This window comes from Besnoitia besnoiti, chromosome III (assembly GCF_002563875.1).
Source record: "Besnoitia besnoiti strain Bb-Ger1 chromosome III, whole genome shotgun sequence".
In the NCBI taxonomy this organism is placed as follows: Eukaryota; Apicomplexa; class Conoidasida; order Eucoccidiorida; family Sarcocystidae; genus Besnoitia; species Besnoitia besnoiti.
Window position 1 is genome coordinate 3,777,734 of NC_042358.1, and position 23,563 is coordinate 3,801,296.

Here is a 23,563-nt window from a genome sequence, read left to right on the forward strand (position 1 = left end):
GGCGATTAGATTCGACGATTCTGACGAGCACAGACGACCTGGAAAATGTCATCTACCGGATGCAAGATAGCTCGGATTGTAGCTAGCTATCCTGAGGCCCCCCCCCGGCGCGGTCATCCATGCCAAAGCTCCGGGGCTGGCTAGTCCCACATGCACAGCAGTTGACACGCACGATCGTCGCCCGCGCGTGTGCCCAAAGTGCTTAGAGCGCCTGCTGTTTGCCATGGTCATTCGAACACTGCTTCACAACTCATTTCCAAGCAGAGTCCAGCAACGTTTCATGACGTGCATACATCACTCGTACAACATTAAAGCTATCTTCTTCGAATCATCTGCAACCTGGGTTCTACCACAACGAGACCCGCAACCACCTCCCCCAATTGTTCGTGATCAAGCGTCCTAGCGCAGGCGCGCCTAGCGACGTGCGTACATCACTCGTACAACATTAAAGCTATCTTCTTCGAATCATCTGCAACCTGGGTTCTACCACAGCGAGACCCGCAACCACCTCCCCCGACTGTTCGTGATCCAGCGTCCAAGCGCAGGCGCGCCTAGACGCACTTCTTTCCCCTGTGCTGTACCCATCCGCTCCCACCTGCTCTCAACTGCTCTGAGATTCTCGCCTAAATCTTCTCCTCTGTGGTCGATGGGACGCCTGTCTCTCCCGAGTTCCGCTGACGCTACCGTCTACTCGTGAACCCAACCCGAGCACTAACCTGTGTTGACGCAGGGCTCAGCTCAGCTGGTGGGTCTGCGTCTTAGGCAGCCGCGTCTTGTACACGCCGAGTTGCAACTGGCTAAGTCTAGTTTCAGCAACATACACGTCGTGAACGAACTTGGCTTGCTCGCGGCTGTCGTCGTATTTCAGCGTACGCTGTACAAGTGCTGGGTATTCCCTTGCAAAAACTGTTGCGTTTGCACATCGGCTGCGGCAGCAACCGGTAGCACCATCAGGTTTGCCTCTGATACCCCGTTCATGTAATACATGTCCCATCGGTTTCCAGCATGAGTGCGCATGCTTCTTCCGGGTCTCCCCTTGGGAAAATTTGCGAACCTGCTCGTGCGTGCGGAGCAGTGCCACAAGACATGTCTCCAGAGCTGCAAGATCAGCTCCTTAACAAGGATGACTGTACTATTTCAGTGGGGATGAACAGCATTACGAGCCTGCAAGTCGATCTCCTCCAAAAGGAGGAGAACGTCTTGATGTTGCGGCATTTGTTGGAGGAAGAACAGAGTGAGTGCGCACCAGGTGGCGTGGTGTGTGGAGGCGTGCACACGCAACATGATCATAGGAGGCTCTACATGGCAGCGGTAGCGACAGCTTATAGTTCCTGTACGAGCCGTTTGTTTCTCGAAGCCGCGAAGGTTACGCAGTCGAGCGCGAGAGATCTACGTTCTAGCCACTGGCTGATCCCTACGCTGATTGGGGGGTAGATCCGATGTGCGTCGCGTGCCGCCGGCGAGCCTAGAGTAGTGCATTGAATCTCAGAATGTGTGGACGTGTCTATTTGCCCAGCGACAAGTGCTCTGCTACGATGTCAACTATCCGATCTACGCGATGAAGTAAGCAATCCATGTACCAGTTCCCCCCTGTCCATTAGAAGAACTTCTTTATACGAGGCATGCTGGTTAACATTCAAACTCCCCCTGCGCCCTGTTGAAGTAGCCATGCCATACAATGCTTTATGCCGATTCACACGAAGGGGCCGCGACTCCCCGGTCAGACTTGGGCGCACCGCCGTTTCACGAACGTGGTGGGGGTTCGTCGTAAGCCGTGAGCAGGAGTGTAGCAGTCCACGCGACGCATACTAGGTCCGCTATGCCTCCGGCGTCCCAGTCGGCTGCTGAGAACGGAGCCTCCTGGCGGGGCGCCTGCCATCGAAGAATGCTGTCTGTAGACTGCCCCTGCCACGTGTCCTTGCAAGGACTAAAAACAACACAGTTCTATTCTCGTCACTTCAAGAAGCTGCGAGAACAAACCTGCTGCGGCCCGAAATGCATCTGCCTTCCCTAGTGCGCAGGGCGCTGTTCACGCTTTGATGTGCCCGCCAGTTTGGTCGTTGCGAAACACGATGTCTCGCGATCTAATCCCGCTCAGCTTCCAAGAGCTCTGTACATGATTATGTATTTGCTTTCAGTGCGAGCGCCAACGCAAAGAGTACGACATGCAGGCTGAGCGCTTCACCAACTCAGAGGTAACCGCACGGTGGAGTGTGCTCGGCGCAGTGTGAGCGTATGCGATAAACAGGATCGCTCGACATCATTATCCCCCTGCAGGGACGCAGGGTTGACTATCACTGCTCATTCCACGCGCAAAGCCGTCACCAGCTGTGCGCGGATCCGTCTTGACTAATGGTTCGCAGGAACTCCGAAACCAAGTCGACGCGAATGCCTACAAGCTCAAGAAAGAGAATGAAGCACTTCACACTTCCCTAAGCAAGAACGCCACTGAGGTACTGCTTGCCGTTGGGCCTCAAACGAGAAACGTGCACCGAGAAAGAGCCATGCCACCATGTGCACTGTTCTGTAGTCGCTCCCGACCTCACTGTGCCGCGTCGGACACAGACTGAGGTAGTCAGCCTCGCGGTATCGGTGGAACAGAGCCTCTGTGGCGCTGTGGTGGCATTTGCAGATGCAAAAGTTGGCGTCGCTCGTCGAACACATGTTAGTCCAAGTTGATACCAAAATGAGGTACGCATAGTCACAAATTCCCGATTCAGACGGTATCACCGGTACCGAAAGCGCGTAACTCAGGTTCCACTGGCGACCTCACCGTCGACCCAACCCACTCCGAACGGTCTCCCTCCCCTCCCCCCCCTCACGACACTGAGACTTGCTGGAAGCACTTCAATGATTACACCCAGTTGAAAAGACCCCGTAGCTACTGGCCCGCTAAATCGATTTTAAGGAGGAGCAACTGCCAGAGTCGGGCCGTCGGCAGTCACAGATAGTCCCTGACGCGACACCCTTTTCTCACAGTGCTCGGTTTCACTGATTTTGATTGCAGGACCGTCGTGGATGAGGCGATTGCTGTCATCTCTGTGATTGCTCGGAAGTGGAGATGCGGAGACCTACAAGCCATGTTCGAGAAGAAGTCCCTTAGTCATCTCCTGCTGGCTCGTCTTTCGTTGCTGGAGTGTGCTGATGCAGTGGAAAACGCAGTGTGTTTCCACGGCAGCGTTTTCGCAGAAAACGGAACAGCCGACGCTAAAGTAACCCGCGGCAGAGCACAAGGGCAGCGCATGCCAGGTGATGAGGGCCGCCCGCCTGCTCAACCACAGAGTGAAGAGCAGCGCGCCTGGGTGTTTGTTTCCGAAGAAAAGCAAATTCACGATGGCCAGACGAACAACGTTCAATGCATTCCTACACATAAGGAAACTAACGCACTTGCCTTCGAAGAATGCGCCCCAATGCCGAGTCTTATGACTAAAAGCTCTTCCACGCCACCAGCCGTACCGACCACGGCTGTGGCAAATGCCATGGGCGTTCCCCGCAGGAAGGCTCAAACGCTTCTAGTGGGTAAGAATCTCCTTCAACGCGGGAACGATCTGCGTGCTGCTCGACCGATATTGCGCCGTGCCAAGTCGGACAGTTCGCCTGCTACGCCACATCAGCAGATGCCAGGGTGGCGCTCAGCTCGTTCCACTGTGTGCCAGTGTGTTGCCAGAGATATGAAAGCTGTCGGCAATGGAGCAGCCTCTTTCATTTCAGCCTTGCGTGTGGTTGAGGGGACCCTCGCTTTCACCAGCAGACACAGCTGCAGCGGGAGCGCCACCGGTGCAGAAACGAAACACGCACACATGCCAACCCATTCGTCCTTTAACTCTGGAAGCAGTAATGGAACCAGAGCAGTTCCAGCGAAGAGTCATCTAGCTTCGCTGCGTAGAAAGGCATCAGTCGTGGAGAAAAAAATGATGAACAACCACAAAATCTGCACAGTTCAGGCGGCGACGTCCGGTCCCCGAATAGCGTGCAGCGCCACCGGATATGGGCAAGGGTTCGCGCGAAAGAATAGCCAAGCTCCTGTTTCCATCAAGGCAAGTAATAGATGCAGGGCTCTTGGGGTGGCATCGTCGAAGAGGGAGACTGCCACTGCATCCGAGACTCCTCTCGTTCTCCGAAACAAAGCTGGTAATTGCGAGCCGATGGACATACCTGGCCAGAACAGCGCGACAGCACTGGCTTCGAGGCAGGCAAGGGGAGCAGCTAGCATCTCAGATCAGGGATTTAAAACCAAGCCTGCGGCACCGGAAGCCAACAGGGAAAGTGGTAACGCCAGCAGTGCCCCTGATATTGGGGCTGCATACACGCCACGCGCCGCGGGTCGTACAGCGTGTGTTGCCTTAGCCACCAGAGCCGTGCGCACAGCGGCCATGCTCTGTAACGGCGTTTCTCTGACTCCCTCCGCTACCGGTAACCGGCGCGCGCTGACTCACTCGCGCAGTTCACCTCCCGAAGCGACCGCTGGCCAAAGTGAAGACTCAATAGGTAGCTGTCAGCGGCATCTGGCAAACCCGGGGCCCCAGCAAGTGTCTCCTCCCACAGTCATGCCAACCATCCAAGCGCAGCTCAGCACACGGAGCCGGCAGACCCCCGGACAGCATGGAGCACACTCTGGGTTGTCTCCGGCTGCGGTGTCCTGTCCGTTGCCGAATATTGGGTGTTTGGCTCATGAGGAATCAGAGAAAGCGGAGACAGCTGCATTGTCGCGCGGTGACTGGCCGCAGCACGACCTCGAGGATAAGTGCAGTGCAAGCCCCAAAACTCGCACGCCTGTCGCCCCAAGCATTTCAGCCTTTGGCAGTCACCCGATGACTCCTCGGTCGGAAAGGTTCGACTCGCTGGCAAGCGCCACTTCATCGTTCAGTAGTCGAGACACATTTTACCTCAGTCCGAGTGGATCATCAACAGATGGTATAATCGACGATTTGGAACCAACGAGTCCCCTTCCTCGTTTAAACATGCCCCCGTCGAACACGTTTGTACCCCCATTCCCCAACGGGTTGTCGCCCCTGCATGCCAGACCATGCCCTAACTCTGAGTTATGGGCAACACCTTCGCTCTGCTTTGTTCCGGCGTCTTCCGTCGTCTCTCCCCTTGCAGGCGATCCTCTTTCGCCCAGTCGCGGCGGCTACCACGATCGTGCACGCTCCCCCTCCAGAGTTGTGAACAACCCGGAATCTCTACAAGTTTCTCTACAGCCTCCCAGCCCAATTCAGATGCGCTCCCCAGGTGCCGCATATCCAGCCGCACACACGGTAATACCCACAATCATGAAGAGCGGACCCACTGGCGCGAGGACATCACGGCTCCTCAAGCCGGCTTCCCTGTGCTCCGTCGCGGCCGCGAACTTATCAAAATTATCCGTGGACACCAGAACTTTCGACGCTGGCAAAGCTACGACAAACGTATGCCGATCCACCAACACGACTCGGGTGCGATCCGTCGGGCCTGCGAGCACTTCGAAATTATCTGTGAACACCAGAACGGTCGACTCTGGCAAAGCTATGACAAACGTATGCCGATCCACCAACACGACTCGGCTGAGCTCTAGCGAGGACACCGGCACTGCAAAGCAGCCCGTCAACACCAAAAATATCAACGCTGGCAATGCGAACGCAAATTTATTACCGGCCTCCCGTTCATCTCGGACTGGCTGCCTCGCTGCCGGCGGACTTTCGACCCAATCCATCGACACCCTAGCCCTCGACGCTAGCAAGATGAACTCTAATACCAAGCAGCCTCCCACTCGAAATCGGCTGCGCTCCGTCAATCCCGCTCGCGCAGCTAAGCAATCCGTGAATTCCATAAACCGCCACGCTGGCCATGCTAAAACAAATATGTCACAGGCTGCCAGCCCATCTCAGAGAGGCCTCCTCGCCGCCGCCGAACACTCCACACAGCCCACCAACCTCAAAACCCTCGACGCTGGCACATCCAGCTCAACTACATGGCAGACCACCAGTCGACCGCGGCTACGCTCCGTCGAGGCCGCGAGCATACCAAAAATATCTGTGAATGCCAGAACCCTCGCTGCTGGCAACGTCACCGCAAACGTATTCCAACCCGCCAACACGACTCGGCTGAGCTCCGTCGAGCCCGCGAGAACTTCGAAATTATTCACCAGCACCAGAACCCCCGACGCTGGCAAAGCTAAGACAAATGGAGTACAACCTCCTGACCCAACACGGCTGCGTTCCTTCGAGCTCGCGACAACTCCGAAAAAATCCTTGAACACCAGAACTCTCAACGCTGGCAGCGCCAACACAAATGTATTACAACCTCCGAACACGGTTCGGCTGCGATCCGGCGAGGCCGCCAGCACAGCAAGTCTGTCCGTCGACGCCAGAGCGCTGAACGCTGGCAAGTCTGACTCCAAAACGTTGTGGGCCGCTACTTCATTTCAGACTAGGTCCCGTTCCGCCGGCAGCGGAGCGAAACAGTCCGTCCGCGTTAGACTCGTCAACACCGCAGACGCTGACGTAGTTTCATCGCCGCCTGCCAGTACAACGTGGATCCGCCCGGACGAGACCGTCCGTATCTCCGCAGAATCTTATTCTTCCCTAGTGCTCACAAACGAAAATGATGTATCTCCTTCTCCACACGCGACAACGACGCAGCTGCGATCCTCGAGACCAACACATGTTACTGCGAATCAACTGGATGCAGCAAGCAGCCGTTGCGGAACCGTTCAATCGGTAAGTGAGTCCTCGCTTTCCCCCGCGTCAACACCTCTCGCTCCTCTTTCCGGATCTCGCAACATCACGCCTTATGGAAGTGGGGATACACACGAGGTGGTTCAGCCGCAGCCGCAATACAGACACACCCCGCTTGACTGCAGCAGCCGTGAACACAAACTCAGCCAGCCTAACACGTCGACGCCCCCCGCCTCCCACCCCCTCTCGCAAGCCACGCCGCTCCCTCCTCCAGTCAATACCCGCCGCCCTTTGCCGGCTGCGCAGAGGGTCACAGACGAGCTGACCCTGCCGCAACAGCAACAGACCACCCCGCCTCACGACTTGGTCTACTGGGAAATGCCACCGCTCCCACTCAGCACCACGCCGCCGCCAACGTGGTGTCTGAGTAGCAGCGGGGGACCGCCCACCAACCAGGGTTTGGCTCATCACGACTCCTCGGGCACAGTCGACAGTGTCAACCACACCGCCCCAGACGACGCGCACCACACCCGCAATTCGGCCCCCGGCCTTGCGAACAACTCTGGACTCGCCGCGCCTTCGTGCCGCCAGCCTGTGGACGAAGTAACCCAGCCGATCCTGTCTACGCTCCGAGACTCCCACCTCCTGTCACACCCCGCGCCGCTCCCTCCTCCCGTCAATACCCGCCGCCCTTCGCCTGCTGCGCAGGGGGTCACAGACGATCTGACCCCGCCGCAACAGCAACGGACCACCCCGCCTCACGACTTAGTCTACTGGGAAATGCCACCGCTCCCACTCAGCACCACGCCGCCGCCAACGTGGTGTCTGAGTAGCAGAGGGGGACCGCCCACCAACCAGGGTTTGGCTCATCACGACTCCTCGGGCACAGTCGACAGTGTCAACCACACCGCCCCAGACGACGCGCACCACACCCGCAATTCGGCCCCCGGCCTTGCGAACAACTCTGGACTCGCCGCGCCTTCGTGCCGCCAGTCTGTGGACGAAGTAACCCAGCCGATCCTGTCTACGCTCCGAGACTCCCACCTCCTGTCACACCCCGCGCCGCTCCCTCCTCCCGTCAATACCCGCCGCCCTTCGCCTGCTGCGCAGGGGGTCACAGACGATCTGACCCCGCCGCAACAGCAACAGGCCACCCCGCCTCACGACTTGGTCTACTGGGAAATGCCACCGCTCCCACTCAGCACCACGCCGCCGCCAACGTGGTGTCTGAGTAGCAGAGGGGGACTGCCCACCAACCAGGGTTTGGCTCATCACGACTCCTCGGGCACAGTCGACAGTGTCAACCACACCGCCCCAGACGACGCGCACCACACCCGCAATTCGGCCCCCGGCCTTGCGAACAAATCTGGACTCGCCGCGCCTTCGTGCCGCCAGCCTGTGGACGAAGTAACCCAGCCGATCCTGTCTACGCTCCGAGACTCCCACCTCCTGTCACACCCCGCGCCGCTCCCTCCTCCCGTCAATACCCGCCGCCCTTCGCCTGCTGCGCAGGGGGTCACAGACGATCTGACCCCGCCGCAACAGCAACAGGCCACCCCGCCTCACGACTTAGTCTACTGGGAAATGCCACCGCTCCCACTCAGCACCACGCCGCCGCCAACGTGGTGTCTGAGTAGCAGAGGGGGACTGCCCACCAATCAGGGTTTGGCTTGGCACGACTCCTCGGGCACAGTCGACAGTGTATGCTTTGCCGACCACGGCCTTCACCGACACGTCATGGCTTCTGGCGCAGACACGGCGTCTATGCCTGGTCCCTTGTCTCTGGCTGTGTGTCCCACACGGCATGAATCTGCACGCTGGCCTCGAGGGGAACTGGCGAGCCAACGAGAGCCGGCGGACTGGCCGCTGTTTCAGCTGCCGGCCCAGAGTTGCATGAGCCTTCCTCAACGTCTCATAAATCCGAGCCCCCTCCCTTCGTGGCAGCCAGGCGCGACTCAGCAGTTTCAGCGACCCCCCGCTATACCAGTGCAGTCGTCCCAGCACGTGTTCGTTGACGCGCGCGTCTCTGTCCGCACTCCTGAGCACACGATGTATTGGTCGGCAACTGTTGCCGACCAACCCATGTTGTCACGGGGACCACAAGGGGTTGAGCAGTATATCTTTGTCCACCAAGGTTCTGCGCCAGCGTGACGCACGCGACGTAACATTCCAGGAACCGTGATTCGGGTGGCTGAAAATGAGGAGTCGTTTGAGGTTGCTGTATTCGAATGTCTGTTCATTCTCGGGGGAAGCTCACGAGATGCCACAGACTAGGTACTCATACATAGTGTACTGTTTTCGAGAAGGCGAACGGGACGCGACCCAGCCATCTGGCTGTAGTCCCAATGGAATGTCTGCAAGATACGGGGAAAGCGCAGGACCGAGGTCCCTGATTCCAGCTGACGGCAAGCTCTGCATGCCTCGTTTTGGCCTCGTGTCGCCTTGCACTTTCCACCTTGAAACACTAGCAGACGTCTGAGCGTCCCCTTATGTCGTATACGTCCTTGCGCAAGCCGTCCCTCTGCCAGTCCTTCCAACGCCATTTCTATGTGTACCTTTGAATCTGGAAGTTCTATGACGCCCTTTCACGCTGACCCAGATCCCTTTCGGCACTATCATGAGCACCGGCGGGGAGGCCACCTACTTGTACGCACTTTCAGCAGCAGACGACTGCAGGTAGCCGAAATGTCTTGGTCACGAAATTGGGATCCACTGATAGAAGCACTCTGCAGTGCGAAGACAATACATTGTGACATGGTCGCTCGTCATTCTTTGTTAGCCGAAGGTGATGGGATGGCCTTCAGCGAACCAGAGGCTATCACACTGGCACTATCTCCCAAAACTGCTCCGCAGGCATGCTTGTTTGCGAAGCTCATTACCGTTCGTCCGCGCCCGCTGAGCATGGACGGCAAACAGGCTTGACGGTGTTTCAGCGTGGTGCCGATGCTTCGCGATGGTAGAATTAGGCATGTGGCTCGACAGGGACGGGGCGGAGCGTGCCGCTCTGTTCTTGCGAGCATCTTCAGCTGGTATAAACCGGAGTTGTTTGCAACCCCGTCCGTGCCGACTGCATATGGTTCTCTGGTGTCAATACATTATGGATTCTTAGAAAATTCGGTTGCCGACTTGTAACCCGTGTACAGCACACCCTCTAATAAACTGGTGCTTCTGTAGTAAAACTGGTCCTTTGCGACCAGTTGCCCCAGATAATGTGTCTACTGGAAATCCGTAATATCTTTGAACTTCCAATATGCGGATACTCGAGTTCATGCTCGAGCACTACTGCACCAGGGGTGAATACAACTCAAAAGCGACCGGCTGACTCCTCTCAGCGCTCGCTTTGCAAATATTTGCCTTCAATCGTGGCAGCAACAATCAGGATAAGAAATCTGCTCATGCGAAATTTTGCATCATGAATGGTCCGTCCTTGTCAGAGCTGCGCCCCAACAGACTTGTCACCTGATGCCTCCTGGATGGCTCGTCCTGGACACGGATATCGTAACAAAGACTCTCATGGAATGCCTAGGATTGTGTTCTTCGTCCCTTTTAGCTCTACAATCCGTGTCTTGCTTCCGCTGCACGATAGAAAATCAGCAACAGAGCACGCTTGTTCCGCCTCGCTCAGCAGCTACAGACACAAGTCGCGCATGCAGCAGATATTTGAACGAAAAACAAAGCACATTCCCCAATTACCCCTACGAACACAAAAATGTCGTTTTCAGAGCTATGCCGAAGCGGCAAGCGAGTCTGACTCATCATCGTCGCATCGCTATGTGCATCTATCCCTATCAGCGCGGGCAAGACAAGGCAGAGTGGGTCGCAGCACTGGAGAGAAGGACAAATGAAGAAGGAACGATTTCGTCCTCCCTTGTGGCATTGCACGGCAAAAATACAAACCATTTCTGTTCACCTTTATTAGCAAGTGAAGGACTCATCAGTTCGGAAAAAAGCAGCAGAAGACGCACATGCAGTTTCAGCCGAGCTGGATTTGCTGAACAGCACAAGGGACGGAAAACAGGGCGTTTCTTTTCTCGTAGTTTACCACGTGCCCGCGTGCGTGCACGACTGTTTTCAGCGTATGCGTCACCATGATGACATGTTTTTCTCTTCTTTATGTAGCGCTTTTCGAACGCCCAACGCTGTTCCCCATTTTTTTGTTCCTGTGTGATATCTGGACGAGCCGATGCTTGCTCGGTTTCAGAGAGGGGACGGCCAGTCTGTCGACTACATGCTCAGGAACGGAGACGACGTGACGCCTGTAGTTGAGAGTAAACGACGCACAAACCTGTTGCAGAGTGTTGTTGCACACAGGTTCGGCGTCAGTGTTACTTTTCCCGCTCATCATTTCTTCTTTGCTGCCTTTTTTAGTGATAGATGTTTCTGCTGCTCGCCTCCGGTCTCTTGCCCAGCCTGGGTAAATACTATCCTCTTTCAGCGGCCCCTCTGGTAAACCGAGAGGGAAATGTATTCCCAGTTTATGTAGGGGTCAGCCTTCGCCCATTGACTTGCCCTCTGCTGCTCTCCTTGCCGTACGTATTCCAACTTGCGAGGATATCTCTCTCATACGCGCTGTTGCTGGCAGCCCTGCTCTGAACGTGGGTAGGCAACGCCTTACTGATACATTGATGCTGCACCCCTTTTCACCAGCTGCACAGGGTGCGCAACTATTCTGATCGTTTCCCAAAGCGTTTACTTGCCCTGGCGGCATTCGCATCTCGAATCAGCAGCCATACAGCAGGGGACCACAGGCCTGACCCCGGGACGCGCCAGGCGGTGTACCTGTTGTGTGGCGCGGCTGGCGCGCTTAGCTCTGTGACCTCCGGCACACATCTGCGGCAACCTGCCGCCATACACTCCCAACACCCCCTGGAAGTTGATCTGCCCCTACTGGTGCCGCGCCGCTCCGGCCGACCTGCGTACTTCCCGCGCAAATGACGCGTACATGCGCGTGATTTCAGTTGGGCAATAAAAGCAAACGTCCCTCCACCGGCTTGAGCGGGCAACTAAAAGAATGCCATATCTCTGCGAAGTAGCGCGGATACACTTCCCTAATATTGTTTCACCCACTCCCCGCCTGTCTGTCACTGGCTGCGTTGGAGCATAGCCTCTGCGAGGTTTCTTGACTGCTTCACCAGTTGAAGACATAGCATGCTCCACCGTTCCAGCACGCTTTACGGTTTGTTTCCGCCTCGTGTTCCTGATCTTCCCGTGACCACTCTTTCCCTCGCTGTTTCTTGTCTTTCGCCGTCTTGCTCGTCTGCGCTGATCACGCGGGATACGGCTCGAGGAGAAGGCGACGCAGCAGGAAACCGCGAGGGACGGGGGGATCGCTGCGGTGCTGCACGCTCACCGCGTCTGTCTCTCAGCGAGATTCTGAACTATGGCTCCCGCACGCGGGCCTCACGGAAGGGGAGGAAGAGGCAGTGCGTCTCCTCGGCCGCCTGACAGCGCTGAGCCCTCAAACAGTGTCTCTGCTTGTTCGACTTGTCCTGCAGTCTCTCCAGCTTCCGCGTCGGCTGCCGCTGTGTCTTCTTCATCTTCAGCTTTCTCTCGCGTCCCTCCGCCCCCCCGCCCCCTCCGCCTCCAGGCCGGGGGCCGCACACGGGGAGAAAAGAGCGAGGCGGAGGACCACAGGAAGGGGAATTGGTAGGCAGGCATTCGAATCGCGAAATGAGGGAGGGAAGCGAACGCGGCAGCCCAAGAGCAGGAGAGGTGCGGATGGAGCACGACTCATGGTTATCCGCAAGTCGCCCCGAGCTCTCCCTCTCTCCGCCGGCGGCGAGCAGCAAAGGAGGAGCGCTTCGGGGACAGGTAAGGCCGTTGAGAACATGCATAGTGCAAACTCTAAGAGACAATCCCCAGGGGTGGTATGCTTGGACGATCCTACCACACATAAGTGCTGTTCCTTGCGCACGCCGGCATGGCGAGGTGTATGTTGAGAATACTAGAGTACACGTGGTGGTGGGAGAAGCACGCTCGGTATGTTTGCGCACCGCGCCGCAAGCGTGCAGAGTCCTCGAAACTGTTTTCGAGGATCTTAAGTTGACAGCTCGCTGCTACCGGTCATCGTGTGCGACAGGCCGGTGTCTGCCACAGACAGGTTGAAGGCGTGTCACACATTGTGGCCCACTCGACGAAGGACCCACGCTTGCCCGTTTGCTCGGCAGCATTTGGCTTTCCAACATTGCTGCCTTGTTGCGTCTGTTTTCCGTCTGCAGGCGTCAGCTCTCTGGCGTCCCCAGACCCCTCCTTCGCCGGCTCGTCCGGATGCCCCTGAGACAGGCACGGCGGCGCCGTGCTGCCCGTCCTCCTCCGGAAGCGCCTCTCAGTCGTCCGCTCCCCCGCAGTCTTCGTCGCCTACGCACGCTGCTTCGTCTCTTCAGCCGCCCTCGCCGTCGTCTCCGCGCGCTGCCTCGCCGCCTCAGCCTTCTCCGCTGTCCTCCGTCATGCGTGCGCCCGCCTCTCCTTCGTCTTCCGCCTCGCCGACCCCTCCGTCAGCCGCCATGGCTGCCGAGGCATTGACTGCGACGCCGCTCACATCGGCGTTCATAGCGGACACGAGGCGGCAGCACTCGATGAGCATGACGGGCCCACGCAGCAGTCGCCTCCTGCGCGCGTCGTCCTCCTCCTCCTCGCCCTCGCGGTCCGCGACTTCCTCTTCCTCGCCGCCGCGCCGGGGCCCGAGCGGAACGCAGGCAGGCCAGAGGCCAGCGGGTTCGCAGACGCTGGCGAGACGGGCAGACGGCAGCTCGCTGGCGCGCAGCGGATCGCACGCGTTGCCGCATTCCTCGTCCAAGTTCCTAAACAGCGTCATTCAGCAAGGCTGGCTGCAAAAGTGGACCAATCTGGTGTCGAGTTGGCGGCCGAGGTACTTCTACGTGATGCCAGGACTCTTCAAGTACTCTGTGCAGAAGAACGCACCGCCAAAGGAGGTGTTCATGCTCAACCAGTGCGTCATTCGCCTCTGCCCTCGTAAGTCCACAGCGCCCCCTCCAGGCGCAGCAAAGACCGCGCAAGTTTCGTAGTGCGCACGGGCGCCGCTGAGCCGCGAAGGGTATCCTCCTATACTTTTTTACGGCCGCGAAAGCGAGTCGCCGCACGCCGGATGTTGCCGGTCTGCTGCGTGTCATCTGGTGCCGATTTCGTCCGGGTTTCCTTCGCCGCTCCTGCCTGTCTGTGCGTCGCGCTGCAGACGACCCGGTGAGATTTGAAGTTGAGGTTGTGGACCAGCAGACGCTGTACCTGCGCACGGAGACGCTCGAAGAGAAACAGCTCTGGTATGCGGCCTTCAAGCAGGCGCAGCGCGCGCTCCTCAACTGCACTCGCAACCCGTCGTTTCCTCTTTCTTCGCTGTCGTCTTCCTCCTTCGCGGCCGCCGACAAGAGCGAGAAAGCAGGATCGCGCCCCTCCCGCGACGGCCCCGGGCCGCCAGACCGGGCGACGGCGGGGCCGCCCCACGAGCGGAAGGCTAGACCGAGCGACGGCAGGTGAGGAACCAGGCTTCTCCGAGGGAGGGCAGGCGGGGGGGAGAGGAGGGGAGAGCAGGGGAGAGGGGCGTAAGGAGTTATTTGAAGGGCACTCGTTGATCATCCGTGATTACGAGTCACGCTCAACGACCGGATGCCTACCACTGGCTTGCGCTTTTCTGCAGCCTGCCAGCATCGTCTCCTGACTCTGCTCCCTCGACGGCGGCGCTTCCTGTATCGTCCGCGACGTCCTCTCCCCCGTCGTCTTCACGCCCTGCTGGGACTTCTTCGGTCTCTGTGTCATCTCAAGAGTTATCCCCGAGCGGGTCTTCGTCCTTTCTGTCTTCTTCGACCAGCAGCATGGCTGGCGCGCTTGCGGGGGCGGTGGCGTCGGGCGTGAACTACGCAGCTGCGTACGCCTCTAGCAAACTGCGGGGTTCTTTACTGGCGTCTTCGCCTAGTTCCTCATCCCTCTCCATCGCACCTCCTGGGAGCTCCTCCGCCGAGGGACTCGGCGCCTTGGGCGCCACGACCGCAGGCGGCGCTGCGGCGGCGCCGAAGGAGCCAGGCGCCGGCGGCGGCGCGACGGCAACAGGTGCTGCGTCCCCCTCGTCGCCGCAGTCGGCCGGCGGAAGCTCAGCCTCTCTTGAGTGGCTGGGCAAAGAAGGCAGCCCTCTGGTGCTTCTCCTCGAAAATGTTATTGCATCTCGACAGCAAGTGCAGGTAAAAAGCTTGCATACGCAGCCCGTGGAGCTTTGCTCCCAAGCCGTCCCCCGACTTAGCCCTCCGGTTCTGGGTTCGGACGAACCGCACTTGCTCTGCGAAAAGTGGCTTCGTCGACCACGAATATCGTTTTTTCTTTCGTTGTTTTGTCTGCAGGCAACCAGTGCGGAGATCCGCGCTCTACAAGCAGGCGCGCTGAAGGAAGTTGGCGCGATCCTCAGCAGTAAGCTACGACCGTGCCCTCTCGAGTGAAGTGACTCTCACTATTTTGTCCGCCGCGAGAAACAGTACCCGTGTTGCTGTCCTTATGTGCATCGAGCGCCTCACCCCACTGGAATATGCGTCCGCAATTCTCTGTGTGCATCTATGTCTCTCGGTCTACTTTTATGTGCATCTGGGTAGCGCGTGCCTGCTGCATGCGGACACGCTTGATCTTCACGTCAAACACATTCGATGCTTTGGACTGCTCGTGGCGTGTGCTCTCAGATGCGAACGGCCCTGGCGCGCATGAGCTGAAGCGGCAGCTCGTTGCGTTGCTGCAGAAGATTGACAGCCTACAGCTGACTGTTGAGCGGCACTTCAGCACAACTGAGGCGCTCCTTGCGGAGGAGAATTCGCAGAGACGCCAGCTTGAGAAGTCGCTCAGATCGATGGCGAAGCAGAACTACAAGCTCGAGAAGGTATTCTGAATATTCCCGCCCAGGGGCTGGCTGCCAGCGCTCGTTTTTGCTCGGCGCACAATATAGGTTGACTTCTAGCCGCGTGAATGTGTGTACACGTACTCCGTGAAGCTACGTGCACCGAATGATGCGGCCTCGCCATGTCTACGGACAGTTCTGTCAACGCGTGTCTTGCATTATCTCTCTTCTGCTGATCTCTGCCCTATGCATCGCCTCTCCGGTGCGCCTTGCGTGTCCACTCAGACCCAGCAACGGATCTTGGCGTTGGGGACTTTGCCTGAAGGAGCCCAGAGCGCGGGCGGTGGCATGGCGGCGGCAGGAGGCTCCGCGCTCGCCACGGGCGCGGGCGCGCCGGCGGGTCGCGGAGGCGAAGGCCTCGGGAGGCGCGCAGGGCCGGGCGGGGTCTTGGAAACAGATCACCAGTTGTCCTCGAGCTCTGGAGAGGAAGACGACGAAGACGACGACGTGGAATTCTTCGAGTGTGAGGATCAGGAGGTGAGGGGCCTGCCAAGGGCTCACGCGCACACCAAGCATTCTCTCTCTTTCCATATATATATTACACACGAGTGCGTCCTGCAGTTCCTATTGGCACGTGCGCCTGAGTTCGTCCTTCTCCGTGCATTTCTTCAACTTGGTGTATGCGTGTGTAGGGCACGGGCAGTGACCATGTCAGTGGACAGACAAGCGAACTCGGTCAAGTCTCTTGAGAAGCCTCGGAGATGATGTGACACAGATTCGTGTGCGAGCCTCTGCGCTGTGGCTGCGTAGTGAGCTCTTTCATCGCCTCGCAGTCGGAGTCTCTTGGCTCTCAGGCTTATCCTGCCCCCGAAGACCTTCCGCCCCCACCTGCGGTGCCCCAGAGACCCGAGGAGCCTGGTGAGCAGGATCCGGGGCGGAGCTACAGTCTCCTGGCGGCCGCGCTCTCTGTAGCGAAGCCCGGCGACGGGGAAGTGGGCAGAGACGTATGCAGTTGAACGGTGCCGTAGCACCACTCTCCCCTTTGCCTGGTGTTGCTAGCGGCGGAAGACTTCGTCGGCTCTCTTCTCGCTGTTGGTGTCGTGACTGGACACGCGGCCCCTTTTGCTGTGACGGCCCTTCGCTCGGGTGGGATTTCTCCGTTCCTTTCATGCGTGGTCAATTCGGCAGCTCATGAATCGCTTCGCGTCCACTTTCAGTTTTCCTGTCACCTGTTGCCACATTTGCATTTCCCACGTTCTGATCCTTTTGTCCAGACTCTGACTCTGGCTTCGCGTCCCCCCACACAGTCTTTCTGGACGCGCCTTTGGTCGGGTTTGTCTGCGCTGTCTCCTGTTCAGCGGCAACGTCTTCTGCTGTAGCCGCCTCTGCGGCGGCGGGCGCGGAAGGTGCGCAAGGAAGAGTCAAGAAGGAGAAGGCGCCTGAGACCTCGCTGCTCCCTGTTGCTTCGCCGGCGTGCTACGCCTTGTCTCTGCTCTTTCCTTCTGAGCACCCGCCTGTCCTGAAGTTCCTCGAAGCCACCGCTGGCCGCCTCGGAGGCGCCATGCCGCACCGACGCACTGCGCTCGCGAAACCGAGGACGGAGTTCAAGGTAGAAAAGCGGAATGAAACTGGAACTGGTGGAGCGATTTCTGAAAAAGAAGAAGCGAACAGCAGCGAGGGAAGGCAAGAGAGGAAAGAGGGAGAGTAGGGGAGGACGGCGGGAGAGTCTAACCTGAAGCAAAATGGCGAAGCGCAGAGGGGCCGACGGCAGTCCTCGGGAACGTGGAGCCAGAAAGGCCAGGATGTGGAGCCGGAAAAACCAAGAGCACAGTATACAGGCCGCCGACAGGAGGAGGGGATCTCGTTCTCGCCATCACTAGCCCAACGTCGCGAGGAATCGCTTTCTTACGGACAACGCGGTGCTCATACAGGGTCGTCGAGGAGGAGATGCGAGCACTCAGCTCGGAGTGAAGGGGAAAGGGAGGGCAGCTTCGTATACACGGATGTCCTGCATGCGCAGCAGGAGGGAAGCGATGCCAGCTTGGTGTTGATGTTTCTCCGCTTTTTGCCCCAGGTCGGCCTCTGGTCGATTCTAAAGGACTGCATTGGCAAAGATTTAAGTCGCATCAGCATGCCCGTCTACTTCAACGAACCCACTTCGTTTCTCCAAAGGCTTCTTGAGGACTTCCAGTACGCCGACATCGTGCATGCCGTGAGTCTTGAGGCAGCCAAGGGAAGTAGGAGAGTCGCACTTCCTTTTTCACATAATTATATTCAGCGGTAGACGTATGCATCATAGAGACGTTTATCTGTGCGGCAGACGAGAAGCGCACGGCGCGTTTGGGGGGTGTGCTAACAAATATGCCGAAAATATGCTCTCGGCTTGTGCTGTCCGCGGATGGCTTCAGCAGTTCACCCGAACGGCGCACGGGTCGCTTTGGTATGCATGCGGATAAGTGTACACTGAGTATTTTTTCGTAAGCACGCATTTCTCGCTACTTGTTTTTTTCGGTCTTCCGCGACATCTGCGCAGGCGCCGCTTTTCCCTGATAGCGTGGATCGCATGCTCCTAGTGACTCTCTTCGCGATCACGCCGTACGCCTCCGCCACCGGCCGGTAAGAGAGAACAGTCCTTCCCACAGAGCCGCTCGATGCTGAGGAAAGCGAGCGACGGAAACCAGCAACAGCGGAAGAGTCGAAGCCCTCGTGCCACGAGCCGTGACGTGAGCGAGAGGATGCAATTCACAAACAGCAGAAGCTGCATGGATCTGCTGGGCAGCAGCAGAGAGGGTGATGACTCTTTGGATTTTTTTCAAATCTATGTTCGAGAAAGAATGCGAAGACGAGAGCCGGCATGACCCTGGAGCATGGAAATGGAAAAGCTGTAGATACGGGGCAGCTGACAATGACATTACTGGCGCGTCCAGATGCTGTCGTCTGTCGGCATTTGTCTTCTCCGACGCATCCAGTATTCATGCAGTTGCCACCGTGAAGCTGTTCTGTCTCCCCTGCAGGACATACAAGCCCTTCAACCCGCTTCTCGGAGAGACCTTCGAGTTTACGCACCGAGGATACAATTTTATTGCAGAGCAGGTTTGTCGTTTCTTGTCCCTATTAAACAACCGGCTAATCGTCCTTTATCTTCTTCGCTTTTACGACGTTTTCTCGGTCTCCTGCACATATTTTTCTTATTGCTGGTCCTTCCAGCGTCTCGGTTTTTTCTCGATCTGTTTGTGTCATGAATCTCGCCTCCTAATGGATCTAGCGTCTGTCGATTACTCTGAAGTTTCCACGCCTTTTCGCATTTGTGTCCGGATGTCCGTGTAATATGTTCGCTGGTTCCATCGGTCTGGCAGTGTCTCAATTTGTGGTTCCTCTTCTCTGCTTGCATTCTTCACCCCCAGAGTCCTCTGGGGTGTGTCGCCCGCCTGAGGGAGTTTCACGCCTTGTCCGTCGTCGCTGCAAGCGCTGGATTTTTCCCGAAGCGCTTGCTTGTTTCTCCGGAGCTGCATCCGCTATCTTATGTCTGACGCGCTACCCGGGGGTTTCCCCGGCCTACGCCGGAGGTGCTTCGCGTCGTTCGTCGCTCTGTTCAGAAGGCTCTTTTTTGGACATCACCGTGAGCTGCAGTTTCGGTCAAGTTTCGCTTGTGCTGTCGTGTTTTGTTTGCGCAATATGCGCAGGTCGGGCACCATCCGCCCCGAACGGCTTACCACGTCTCCAATGACCGCTTCCTCTGCTGGGGCGACGTCGCGGTGCGGAATCGCTTCACTGGGAAGTCTCTTGAAGTCACGACGCCCGGCACTGTGCACCTTGTGCTTCCCGCGGTCGACGACCACTACACCTACCGCCGCGTCAAGCTTCTCGTCCACAACGTCATCTGGGGGAAGCTCTGGGCAGAACTGTAAGTCGGAGCCCTCGGCAAAGCACTCTTCTGCGTGTATACCTAAACATGTATATATGCATATATATTCGCATATGCATGTACATATGTACATACACATGTGCGTCTGTACCTTGCAAAGATGTAGAAGTGCACGCCGAACCGAACCTATGGGCACAGCCACCTGGGCCCACGTGTCCGCGTAGACTACTCATCTGTCGGCTTGCTGAGGTGCTCATCGTGCGGCTACTGCATGCACTTGCTCGCCATGTGTACCCTGATTCGTGGGTATGTCTGATTTCTCATCTGGTCTGTCTAACTAACACTCTGCAGCGACGGCACGACGCTCATTCAAAACCAGACAAAGGGCGACTACAGCATCATCCAATTTCTACGCAAGGGCTGGTGAGGATCCGGCGCTTCAGTGCGAGATGTGTTCCTGCAGAGCAAGTGGTGGCGTCACCTCTGCCAGCTCAGATGGGGAAGGAGTACCCTTTTTGCTTGGGTGGTGATCTGGCTCGTACTCGGGCGGTCGCCAGTCGTCTGCTTCCTGCACGCGACGATATGAGTATTCCTCCATGGTGGAGTGCTTCTCTTCAGGTTGGACAAGGCCATTCACATGATCCGAGCGATCGTGTTCACGGCGGAAGGTCGCCCAATTTACCGCCTCTCCGGCAGCTGGTCGCACGCTCTGTACGTCGAGGAATACCGGCAGAGCCGCTTGCCTCCCAACGCGCCCAAGCCCGTGCCCGCGTCTTCGATGAAGGAATACTGGCGCTCCGAGGGCCCTCCCCCGTCCGATAGCCCCGACAACAAACTCCAGCAGCTCGTTCAGGGTGAGACAGCAGCTTGAGGACAGACAGCAACCGAGCCGCAAAAAACCGTGACGACCGCGGTTGATTTGCGTGTGCAGAACGACAAGCGATGCTCGCGAGGAGAGCAAAGAGGGGGGGGGGGTTGGAGGGGAGGCGGCAGTCGACTGTCTCGAAAGCAGGGAAGAGGTGCATGTGCTTGTTTGGACGCGCCTGGCAGCGTCGTCTTGCTCCTGTGAAGCACGCCGCTTCCCCGCTCAGGCCCATGCATGCGCGTTTTTCACGTTCCGCTGTGCCGCGACCTCAGGCTTCTGGGAAACGATTCCTGTGATTGAGGGCTCGCGACGGTTGATATGGCGCCCTGCGGTTCGACCTGCGCACTCCGATGCGTACTACGGCTTCGGGTAGGTTTCCTGCCCTGCAGAGACAGGCATGTAAAGGCTGCGGTGTCTTTCTGCGATCCGCTTGCCCCCTCATAAGCAGGAAAGTTCGCCAGGGCCATGCACGCTGCCAGTCTGCATCCGGCGTTGCCTACCCCCAACTGTGAGGACTTCTTTCCAGGGTTCTGGTGGTGAAAAGGAAAGCCTGTAACTCGACGGAGTTTGGTTAATCACATGCATCAGCCTGAAGCGAAGACGCGACCTCTGATTCGCTTCGTACGAGTTTTGATGCGTATGCATGCTGTTCACGTAGAAATCTTACGATGGAGCTGAACGAACTTACCGACGAGTATGACCCTGCAAAGGGCGCAGTTATCGCGCCTACGGATTCGCGATTCCGCCCCGACCAGAAGCTCTACGAAGAGGGCCGGGTGGAAGAGGCGGTTGAGGAGAAGACGCGACTGGAAGAAAAACAGAGGTAGGTGCCTCCTACACAGATTTAATGACAATGTGTCTACTTTTGCCCTGAGCCGTCTGCAGGCACATGCAGCAGGTATGCGGGGTGCTCTCTAGAAGCAAAGACGAATATGTTTGTCCGCTGTGTACTGTCGCCTTTGAACTTGCCAATGCCCTTTTCAGAAGTGCTGCGCGGCTCCGACCGCGAGGCGAAGAAGACTACGACCCTCTCTGGTTTTCAAAGGGACAAGACACCATTACGCACGAGCCCGCCTGGCTGTATAAGGTAACTAGAAACCGTAGCCGGTTGATTCAGGCACGGAAGCGTCGGTGAGAGCATCATCTCGGGCTGTGCTGCGCTGAGCCCTTTCTTACCAGTGAAACGGCACATGTTTGTCTCTGGGAATGCCGGTGTGGCTACGGTACCTGCTATCTTGTGAGCGAGAGGCTTGAAGCGTGCTGCTTTGCTTAGTGAGAAGCCGCAGCTCCATACGCCTTGAGAGAACACGACATGCGTGAAGGCTCCCAGAAATGTCGTGCATCGTCCTGAGTTGCGTTCCAGTGAACATCTGCTTGTTCTCTAGGGAAGGAGGAGCGTCGTACACGCAGCTAGGATCTAAGGACGTGAATCTCCCATCTAGACAGAAAACGAAGCGGAGCCCTGACGGGTGCCACACGCGTTTCCCCACGCTTCAAATGAACCTAGCGTTTGCTCCTGGTCGGCAGATAAACCCTAAATCGTAATCTGACCTGTGTGCGTATGTTTTACGCTACAGGGAGGTTACTGGGAGGCGAAGTCCGAGGGCGGTTATCCTGATAGCCCCGACATCTTTTAGGTCGTTCGTGGCATCCCACTGGAGAGCACTGAGAACCTGGCTTTCCCGGGTGTCAACTTTGATATCGTCTGGATCAGCCTATGTCGGGGGCTTCAGCTTGCCAGGCCCTTGAGCTGACCGGCCTAGATTCGCTCTTGGAAATTGGGAAAGGGGGTCTGCAGGCGCGCGGGGAAAGGCTCGAGATCTTTTTACTAAATGCCATGACTATTTCGTGCTGCACGGCTAGGGAAACCCGCGATTATCTTTTTTCTTTGATGATACATCTGAGAGTTCTACATGGAGGAGAGCCACTTACCGGCATCTTTCAGGGTCAGGCAGCAGACAACCAACCTTTCGCCGCTCAGAAAGAGCCCCTTCATGCACCAGGATGCCGAAGACGCGGCTTGTAGGCATGCTTCGGTATGCATGCTTCTTCGCAACAAACGCAACGCCATTTCAAGCTATACTCTGAGTCAGTTGCCTGGCCCCGCTTCATTCATTTTTAGACGTGTGTCAGGAAACGACGCCGTGAATGCGCCCGCACGCGGTGTGAGACAGTTGACGCAGTAGGTAGCGCTTAGCTGCTCGTGAGCGAACTAGAGATACTACCTCATGATGGATGAAACAAGTAAAAGTGTTTGTTTCAAATGGGCTTTCCTGAGCGATACGGAAAGAGAGGAGGCTGCTCGGTACCTCATACCTCACGCACACGTATGTGATACATACATACCCAAACCCCCGCACCATCATGAGTGCAGCTCGACAGGCTGAGAAAACACGCACACTATTTAAAGCTGAAACGGTCACCTCCCGGCGCGAAAAGCACGTTATGTTCCGGAATCGGGTGTTTTCGCGAGGAGGGGTACCGTGGAGTTTCGAGTTTTCGTGGGTGCAAACTAGATGTCTACAAGTTCCAGCCACTGTATGCAGTCCGCTCGGCACTCAGCCGTCCCAGCCACCGACGCAAATCAGCATCCTACGCGCATAATGAACCACTATCAATCGCGGAAGTCCAGACAACGCGCGAACTAGCGATCATAGGCCGCTTTAGGATCATGGATTTTCAGACAAGAGTCAATGGATTCTTGGCCGGTCCCTCATACGCTTCTCCGATGAGGCAGCGGCAAACACGTGACCACGACGATGTGCAACTGCCGAGGGTACTTTTCTACTGTCCGCTGAATTATTCAAAGACATAGCACACACATTGCTATTCCGGATGCACAGGTGTGTAAAACCTAGGTGACGCTCAATTACTTTAGTGTCGCAGAGTATATGATACGAGCCCTCTGCGAAGCAGAAATTGCAGCCAAGCAGCAACCTCAAGAACCGCTCGGCTCCCCAAGTAGTAGACACTTGCACTGATTGCGGAGTATTCAGAAGAACCCGCTGTGTAGCCTGCGGTAGTCGCGCCCCGGTGACACGGCGTATTGAAGCCTGAGCGATTCTCAAGGGTGGCGGGGGGAGCTCGAATACCTGCACACCGGAAACTTTCCCATCTGCGTCAGAACATACGTCATGACGGGATGTAGCGTCCGAATTTGCCTTTGCTCAAAGAGGCCGTAGTGGCGTTCAGGAACAGACGTGCGGGAATATGCCGATTTCACGTTTAATCCAGATACGGGCCAGCCTCGACTGGAAAGACAGCAACGCAGCAGTTATTTGCCGCAGCTGTGCCCGGTGACTGCGATCCGTGTTCGCAGTATGTTCACCCTGTCCAATTTCCCGCCGCGT

General features: G+C 57.3%; 2 protein-coding genes across 2 annotated transcripts; both read left to right on the forward strand.

Annotated features, from left to right (window-relative positions):
- Positions 1 to 1,005: 1,005 nt before the first annotated feature.
- Positions 1,006 to 8,807, forward strand: BESB_048100 (uncharacterized protein; the record flags this gene model as incomplete). Its single annotated transcript, XM_029363261.1, has 4 exons — positions 1,006 to 1,257; positions 2,139 to 2,195; positions 2,633 to 2,691; positions 3,008 to 8,807. The coding sequence occupies 4 exons, from the start codon at positions 1,006 to 1,008 to the stop codon at positions 8,805 to 8,807; spliced, it is 6,168 nt and encodes a 2,055-aa protein (XP_029220627.1).
- Positions 8,808 to 12,374: 3,567 nt separating this feature from the next.
- BESB_048110 (Oxysterol-binding protein) lies at positions 12,375 to 21,850 on the forward strand (the record flags this gene model as incomplete). Its single annotated transcript, XM_029363262.1, has 19 exons — positions 12,375 to 12,467; positions 12,875 to 13,628; positions 13,849 to 14,143; positions 14,308 to 14,845; positions 15,002 to 15,068; positions 15,332 to 15,525; positions 15,769 to 16,020; positions 16,338 to 16,401; positions 16,842 to 17,092; positions 17,558 to 17,695; positions 18,017 to 18,099; positions 18,498 to 18,576; positions 19,167 to 19,387; positions 19,700 to 19,771; positions 19,967 to 20,202; positions 20,486 to 20,582; positions 20,872 to 21,036; positions 21,198 to 21,300; positions 21,791 to 21,850. 19 exons carry the CDS (start codon positions 12,375 to 12,377, stop codon positions 21,848 to 21,850), a joined length of 3,762 nt encoding a protein of 1,253 aa, XP_029220628.1.
- Positions 21,851 to 23,563: the final 1,713 nt, after the last annotated feature.